Here is a 9,355-nt window from a genome sequence, read left to right as displayed (position 1 = left end):
TTTATTTATTTTTTGCTCCTATTTTCATGTTTTATCATAATTTTTTTAATTGTTAAAAAAAAAGTCACACCTCTTCCTGTCCATCCCTTAAACATATGAAATTGGTCAATTTTAAGGGGATTTAAAACATCTGTCTGGGTTTTCTTTATTTCTTTTTTGAAAAATAAAAAACAAATTTCAATTAATCATCTCTTATAAGTTATGACCGAATTCACATATTTACTAATCATGTTTGTTTTAAAAACATTTGTAGGATTATTACTAAGTTTTTATTGTATATCAAAAAAGAAAAAAAAAGACACTTTATTAAAGAAAAAAAAAACAACATTGTTAAAAATAGAGGGAGCCCCAGTTGATCTCAGAGATTAACAATCTAATTTATCTCCTCTCACAACTTTATGTGTTGAAATCTGTGCCACTTTATTATTTTACTTTTATCATTTAAAAAATAAAAGAAAATGAATAAATTGTGAGAGGAGATTTATTCACATAATTTATCTCAGAGATCAACCTGAATTTACCCTTAAAAATAGACCAAAAAAAAAAAAAACTTCATCCTTATCAAAAAAAATTATAAAAAAACCACCTTTGTAGATCAATCCATTCTCTCAACACACAAGTAAGCTGTTGAGAATGTTCAGAAAGCTTCAGAGGAGAATTTGGGTTTAGTTACTTCTTCCACTACAGGAGTTGGGCCTCAGACTGGTTTGGTTAGTGGCTCACAGCCCACTAATTTAGTTGGGCTTTCAACACAGTCAAACTCTTTTCAAACCTTGGTTGACAATGACTCACAAGGTGAATTTGGTCCATGGACCTTAGTGACTAATAAAAAAAAGTTTACTAAAACTGTTGATAATAACAACAGAAAAAATTATGTGAAAAGTAATGTTTTGGTTGATAATAACAATCAAAAATTAGTGAAATCCAATATTGTTGATAATAACAACAATAAAAAGAAAAATAATAATACAAAAGTTAATTACATGTATAAGAAGAAAGAAATTGGTGAGTCTAGTGCTGCTAATCAAAAGAATTTTAAAGTGGGTCCAGTTGTAGCAAATAATGGTGCTAACTTGGGTCCTAGTAAGGCAGTTCCTGATGTCCTTAAGGCTGATTTGGTTATTTCTAATGCTGAATTAGGTGATAATCATGCTGATTTGGGTGGTAATAATGCTAATTTAGGCTCTAATTAAGGGATCAATGAGAAGTCAGTTGTGATTAATGAGATTAACAAAATTTCAAAGGTTAATTGTTGTAATCCTAATCACAAAGAAATTAATGAAGATTTCAATTCATCAGAAATTATGATGGTGGATAATAATTCAATCACAGCTTTGGAAGGAACAAGTGTCATTAATGCTCATCTGTCAAAACCGAGTGGACACTTGGAGGAAATGCAATTAGATATTCCATCTACACCCTTGATCTCTAATTCTTAGCCTTCTTACAGTGAGGTTGTCTCACACAATCACCCCTCACACTCTGCTTTAAAGGAATTAATTACTACCTCCATTTCTCTAAAAGAAAACCCTTCAATTTCTAGCCATGCAGAACCAAAATCAACCTCCATCATCTCAAGCTCTACCCATAATTACTTACCAGAGATGCAAGGACTCAGATCAAGGGATGAGCTCGAATTCTCGGGGAAAGGAGCCAATTTTACAGGGGATACCAGTTCACGAATTGTAGTAGGGATTGGGGTCGAAGTCGAACACGCTCCAATTGTTCCCGACTTCACCAATGATAAAGACTCTCTTGATCAAGCGTCGTCCGGGCCCTCCGACGGAGTTAACAGGGGCGGTGAGATTATTGGACGCGTTGAAAAGGAAACAGGAAGCACTCTCTATTCTAAGGGCGGAGGAAAGGGATCGCACGTTCCCGTTTCAAATTCCAAGAAGAATTCCGGTTTTTCACTTGCAATTAGAAACCAGAGGTCAAAACATGGCAAATCGCCTTATCGCAACATTCATCTCTCAGGATGTGGTGGTGGGGATGCAATTGCAGATTCGGTATTACAGGTATCTTCAGGGGCCGAGGGAAATTGTGGCTCAGATGACTCCATTGTCGTTGGAGGACGTGTTACCAATGGGTATGGACGAGTTTTGGAGGGATTGGGAGGTGTATTACCTTCCTCCGAATCCAGGTCCGAATGATCGCCCTTCGATTACATTGCAGCGACCTTTACCAAATTTGAAAATGAAGTTTATTTTATGGAACGTGAGGGGAGCTTGCAGGGACGAGTTCATCCCACATGCGCGACATTTAGTTAACATTCATCGTCCTGCTGTCTTTGTATTCCTAGAAACAAAGTCGGATGATCTTAGAGCTAGGCAAGTTATGCTTCAATTGGGTTTTCATGATTTCAAGGCTGTGGAGGCTAATGATAAACGAGGGGGCATTTGGCTTTTTTGGAAAAATGTAGTAGATGTGGCTGATTTTAAGGAGGATTTCTCCTTTTTCCACGCTTTGTTCCATTTTAAGAACACCAACAATGAGGCTCTGGTGACTGGAATGCATGCTCCTTCTAGGCTGAAAGAGAGACATGCAATGTGGAGGGAGATGCAATCTGATCTTCCCCCTCCGAATACTCCTTGGCTTTTGTTCGGGGATTTGAATGAAGTTACATCTCAGAATGAGAAATCTGGAGGGCGGGGTTTTAGGCACGCTCAATGCAGGGATCTGAACAATTTCACTAATGCAGCGGGTATGTTTGATATGGGTTATAATGGGAACCCCTTTACATGGAGCAATGCTAGGGAAGGAGCTACTTTGATCAGGCAGCGTCTCGATAGGGCTCTTGGGAACGCAACGTGGGTGGAACAATTCCCTCACACTAAGGTTTTTCATCTCCCTTTTACTTATTCTGATCACTCTCCTATTTTAATTGATTGTTCTAATCCTAAGGTGAATGGTCCTTTTCCTTTACGTTGTAAAGAAGTTTGGCTCTCTCACCCGGATTTTAATGAATTTTTTGTTAATAATTGGCTGGAACCTTGTGATAGTTATATCTTAGGAATGAATAATTTTCAAAATAATATTAAAAATTGGAATCATAATATTTTTGGGAATTTAAAGTATAAAAAAGATAGACTTTTGGCAAGAATAGGCGGAATTCAGAAATTTTTAGCCACTAAGAACTCGGTTTTTTTGATAAATTTGGAAAAGGATTTGTTGAAAGAATTAAAAGATATATATGATAAAGAGAGGATTATTTGGGCACAAAAGGCTGGCATTAATTGGCGAAAATATGGTGATTTAAACACTAAATACTTCCATATTTTAGCTAAAATTAAAAAGAGTAGAGGAAAGATTTTGTGCTTAAAAGATTCGAATGATAATTGGATCACTGATGACTCAGTGTTGAAAAATATGGCTACTGACTTTTTTAAAAATATTTTTCAGTCCAAAATCAATAATGGAGGTGGTTCTGGTTCCTTTTTGCCTCAAATTAAAATTTTAATGGATGATAATTTGTTATTAGCTAATTATAGTCCAAGTTTGGTAGAGGTTAAAAATTGTTTGTTTAGCATGGAACCTATGAAATGTCCTGGTCCAGATGGAGTCCAACCAAGATTTTTCCAAGTTAATTGGGATTCCTTGTGTCATATTCTACATAAGTTATGTGTGGATAGTTTTGCTAATGGGTCTTTTGATTCAAATATCAATAAGTCTTATATTTCCTTAATCCCTAAGATTGATAATCCAATTAATCTGACTCAATTTAGACCTATTGGGTTGTGCAATACTGTTTATAAGCTAATTACTAAGTTAATTTCTTGTAAACTTCGTTCCTTTTTGAACACTTTAATTAGTCCCCTTCAATCTAGTTTTATCCAAGGCAGGGGTATTGAGGATAATGTTATCATTATCAAAGAGATGTCTCATATTTTTCATAAAGCTAAAATTGGAAAGAATATCATGGCTCTTAAGCTTGATTTAACTAAGGCTTATGATAGTTTGGAGTGGAATTTTATAAGGGAAACTCTAATTGGTTTTAATTTTCCAACGAACTTTGTCAATTTGATTATGTATTGCATTACCTCCCCTCAAATCTCTGTTCTATGGAATGGTGAAATCACTAGTGAGTTTACTCCCTCGAGGGGTATTAGGCAAGGAGATCCGATGTCTTCTTATATTTTTGTTTTGTGTCTTGAAAGACTTTCTCTCATGATAGAAAACAAGGTTAATCAGAAACTTTGGAAACCTATAAAGGTAACAAAATCAATCTCTTTGTCTCATATTTTTTATGCAGATGATGTTTTTCTTTTTGGACAAGCTTCTAAAAGTAATATTCAGTTAATTATGCAAGTTATATAGGATTTTGGGGATATTTCTGGTTTAAGGGTTAATCAGAATAAATCCACTGTTATTTTTCCAAGAAAAATGAGCTACAATGTTAGAAAAGATTTGATCACTGAATTTAGTTTCACTTCCACTTCTTCTTTTGGCAAATATTTGGGAGTTGAAATTCATCCTAACAAATTAAAAAAAAAGTGATTATTTTGGCTTGCTTGATAAAACTTTTAATCAAATTAAGGGTTGGCAATCCAGATTATTGAATATGGCAGGTAGGTGCACATTAGTCAAGTCTGTTTTATCTTCTTTTCCTGTCTATCTAATGCAAACTAGCATTCTTCCTCTTGCTGTCTGTGATGATATTGAAAGAAATTGTAGGAAGTTCTTGTGGAATAAGGTTGATAAATCTAGGTACTCAACAAGAATAGGTTGGAATCACATAAATAAACCTATGGAAATAGGTGGTCTAGGGATTAGAAGATTGAAACTGTGGAATATTGCATTCATGGCTAAATTGGGATGGACTATTCTTACCAAACCTGATAAGCTTTGGGTGAGAATCTTCATTGAAAAATATCTTAGGAAATCAGGTTTTTTTGATTGTCATGCTAGTCCTTCTAATTCTCAAATTTGGAAAGACATCCTAAAAGGGAGAGAGCTTCTAGCCTCGGGTTTAAGGGTGGGGATTGGTAATGGTGTTTCTACCTCCTTATGGCATCATCATTGGCTAGGTAAAGGGCCCTTGAAGGATGTCATGGTTGCTACTATTCCTCCTCATATGATTAATTGGAAGGTGTCTAATATAATTAAGGATAAGGCTTGGTTTTTGGATGATATAGCTCACCTTCTTCCTCAACATGTTCTTAATATGATCAAGGCCACCCCTTTGTCAAGGTTTGCTAATTTAGAGGACTTTATAACTTGGGATTTGAGCAAGGATGGTATTTTTAGTATTAGAACTGCTTATCATTTTCTTTTACAGGGGAAGTGTTTAGTTTCTTCTAATATAAATTCATGGAAAAATCTTTGGAAAATACAAATTCCATTTAAATACAAAATGTTTCTATGGAATTGTGCTCATTCAATCTTACCAGTGGCTGAAACTTTATCTACTTATATGCCTCTTGTTTCTCCTATTTGCTCTAGGTGTAATATCTATTCAGAATCTCATATTCATATTTTTAGGGATTGCTTTGCCTCTTCTATCTTATGGAATGATATCTTTGCCAAGATTTATCTTCCAAAAAACTTCGATTTTGGTATTTTTAAAAATTCTGATTGGGAAGTTTGGATCAATTATAATCTTGGTTTAGATAAAAAGTGAAATTTGATCTTTGGAACTGCCTTGTGGCATCTTTGGATACATAGAAATAATTCTATCTTTGAGGATAAACAAATTGGTCCAATTTCTCTTTTTACAAAATTTTCTTTTGACTATAAAATTTCTGCCTCTTTGATGCAGGTGAATAATAAAAGGAAGAGTGGGGAATCATGTTCTTCTACTTCATCTTGGGAAGCACCTCGAGAAGGATACTTTAAGATCAATACTGATGGTGCTTGGCTAAATTCAGCAGTTTCTTCTGGAGGAGGAACAATAAGGAGATCAGATGGCTCGTGGTATGTGGGATTTTCTTGTAAATATGATGCTGTATCTCCTCTCCTTGCTGAGTTATATGCCTTGAATGATGGTCTTTCGATTGCTGAGGATTTGAGGGTGAAGAAAGTGATTGTGGAGACAGATGCCAAGATTCTTAGGGACATGCTAATGTCAGCAGGTCCTAATCCTCATCATGAACTTGCTGCTGCAATCTGTGATGTTGCCACGGTGCTGTCCAAGTTTGATGTTGCTGTGGTCACTCACATTCCAAGAGAAGCTAATGAATTAGCTCACCGTCTTGCTGTTTTTGGAAGGGAGATGGCTGTGGGCTATAAAACTCACTACTTGGTGCCAGATTGCGTGTCTGATCTGTATGAAGCAGACAAACTCAGGGTTGCTGCAGCAGCAACAAGCTTGTAATTGGGTTCTCTGTCTTCTCTTAGTTATGGATGGACATATCTTTTGGGGTAGTTTTAAGGTGGTTATTGGTGAATAGCATTGCTATGTATATGCAGGATGCTTTTGGGGGTTTTCATGCTGTACATATTACTCCTTGGGGGAGTTTAGTTTTGGAAGTATCTCCAGCCAAATGTTTAGGCTTTTTTGCTACTGTCAACCGTACATAAACTTTGGGATGATCTATGTAAATATTAAGGCTATAGCCTTCTAATCTATATATCTTCTATTTATGTTAAAAAAACATACAAGTAAGCTGTAACTCACTAAGTCATACACTCATACTCTATTCAGGTGTCCTAATATGCTCCTCTCAATAAAATAAGCAACCTAATACAAAAAGAAAAAGACAAAAAATATGTAATAGCAAACGGAGTATTAAGTATTCTTGATGTCTTCATAGCCTTTTAGTCTCCTAATTTGTTTTGCTCAATAAAGTACATACATAACTGGGGAAAAAAACGTCAAATGTCAAATGCCCAGTTAACTTCTTTTGGACAAACAAAAAAAAAAAAAAAAAAAAATAAAATAAAAACCCCCCTTACTTCCTGAGTTCCTTCCCGTTGTTGTACTGGGAAAAATAAGTCTGAGTCTTCAACTCATTACCTCTCAAAAATGGCAGATTATTCATACTCAAGGAATCTACTACAAACTCCTTCCAAAAATGTCATAAGGTTGTTCAATTGACAAAAGAACCCATCATATTCAAGCGATCTGCTACAAGCTCCTTTCGAAAATGGCAGATTATTCAATTGACAAAAAAACAAATCTTATTCAACCAATATGCTACAAGCTTCGGTCAAATCAGCTTCTTAATCAGGTCCAATTTCTATTACCTTGCAAAATCCCATATTAATTACCATTTTTTTTGATGAAAAATAAAGGAAACATATTTGAATTAGATTTAAATTTTAAAATTAGAATACACAGTATTGCGTTTTAAAATAGATTTGTTTACAATCAATAGTTTAATTTAAGTAGTACAGATAATTTGTGATTATTATAGAGCCGCGTTAAACTAATATATAAATCCGTTAGATCGATTATTGTCTGATTATTATGATACCAACAATAAGAACTGAACTTACATTCAATTAAAAAATGAATTTAAACACATATCTATATCTACACTACTGTTTTAAAGGATCCTAAGATTGCTAGCCCATGAAATATCTATCAATGCTTCTATATTTTCGAGTTGTAATTATCACAATATTTTTTTTCATTTTTTGGAGTACACTTCTATATCAATAATTCAACACCACTATTAACAACCTTCGTTTTTAATTTTTAAACAAGGAAAAAAAAAAACTTATATTAACTGATTGTAGATTTAAATTAAAATGATTTTAAAAAAAATCCATGTGTAAAAAAAAAAAAAAACCTTTCTAAAAATAAAATAGCCTTAGCAAATTCACAAATGTGTCAGTTCATTTACTATCAAAAATCTAAATACAGAAATTGTAAATTAAGATCGGTAATTTTTCCTGAAGGGATTTTAATTTTCACAGACCAAACACTGAAAACAGTAAGTTTCTTTCCATTTCTATATCACCATGCATTATATTTACAGTGTCGCATATGTATGGTGAAAATGTGTTCTTCACATCTAACAGAATTGCTATGTTTTGTTTACAGAAAGTCATTGTGGATCATTACTAAGTGAAGTTCAAATTAGGCTACATATTCTCTTTGTGTAAGTTTGTTCTTCTATTTCATATATATTGCAGAACAATAAAATGTAAAGAAAAAAAAAGTAGCCCTTATATGATAGCTTAGGGCGTTCAATAGAATTGGTAAAATGTACTCTTAAAAAAAAAAAAAATTGTAGCCTCAAATGTATATTTAGTATGTAATACAAAATTTATTTGCAAGGTTGATACGGCATATGTATAGTAGCAGATTGGTAGGGTGTTTAGTGGTAAAATGTAACCTTTAATGTATGTATCTCAGTTCAAATTTTACGGTGTTTAAGATGTAATGGTAACTTTTATTGAGCCTAAGGAAATTTTTCCCTGCATGACATTTCAAACTCATTTGATGCAGAACAAAGAATTCACATAAATAAATTGATATGTTAAATAGGATCAAACAGTAAACGTCCTTTTAAATCATTAATTATGTACCTCAAAATCAAAGTACCAATTTTTGATGAGTGTCATTTATGGCACTCTTAGGCTAGGTTTTCTTTGTAGTTTTATGCTCGTTTTTAGTCTTTTATGTCGTGGTTTTGCATAATAATGTTTGTTTTGCATGTTTGTGCGCAAGTTTAGAAAAATGTGTGCTTTTGATAGTTTTCTTTCTATTTTATTCATTTCTCGGTTATCTTTTCTCGCTTCTTCGTTTCTTTGACTTGTTTTGTAGGTGTGTTGAGTTTCCCGAGGTTTAATTATCAAGAAGGAAGCTCGAGCGCATTCATGGATGTTGATGGAGCTAAGTTCAGGAATCCAAACATGCAATTCAAGCTAGCTCCGCAAGCACGAGAACCTTGGAAGCAATGCTTTGGCTCGAAGTGTTCAAATGCTTGGAAGATAAAGGAGCTGTCCTTCTCACGAGCATCGCCTCGAGTGCACCAATGATAGGGATGCTCGGGAGCGCGGAGATCGATCGAGCAAGCGAACGAGGCAAGGCCCTGAGCACCAAGCAGGGGTGCGCGCGCGGCATAGGTGGTGCGTGCGCGCAGACCCACCTGTGCGCGCGTGCGGCCTGGTGGTGTGCACACACCAGGCGCCCCATTCCCCTTCACTTGATTTTCTATTTATAGCTTTAGACTTTTCCTTTTTCGGGGGCTGATGACTTATTTTGTACTTGACACTTATTTTCCAGAAATAGTAGAGAGAGAAAGTAGAGAGAGAAGCTTAAGATTACTTGATTGTACTTGAATTTGATCTTTGATTTCAACTTGATCTTGGAATTTCTTCTTCAATTCAATGAAAGTTTGTGAGATTTCTTTCCTTTGAATTTACTCTTATTGCAATTTCCTTTAATTCTTGAATGTTTGATTTG

At 34.6% G+C, this 9,355-nt stretch overlaps 1 protein-coding gene across 1 annotated transcript; it reads left to right on the top strand.

The window, feature by feature from the left end:
* Positions 1-2,196: 2,196 nt before the first annotated feature.
* Positions 2,197-6,313, top strand: LOC145583909 (uncharacterized). The gene is made up of 6 exons (XM_081640860.1): positions 2,197-2,904; positions 3,403-4,212; positions 4,318-4,447; positions 4,569-5,237; positions 5,443-5,555; positions 5,759-6,313. The coding sequence occupies exons 1-6, from the start codon at positions 2,197-2,199 to the stop codon at positions 6,311-6,313; spliced, it is 2,985 nt and encodes a 994-aa protein (XP_081496986.1).
* The last annotated feature ends 3,042 nt before the right edge of the window (positions 6,314-9,355 follow it).

Source organism: Chenopodium album, chromosome 16 (genome assembly GCF_948465745.1).
Source record: "Chenopodium album chromosome 16, dcCheAlbu1.1, whole genome shotgun sequence".
Classification (NCBI taxonomy): domain Eukaryota; kingdom Viridiplantae; phylum Streptophyta; class Magnoliopsida; order Caryophyllales; family Amaranthaceae; genus Chenopodium; species Chenopodium album.
This window is presented reverse-complemented; position numbering and strand designations above follow the sequence as displayed.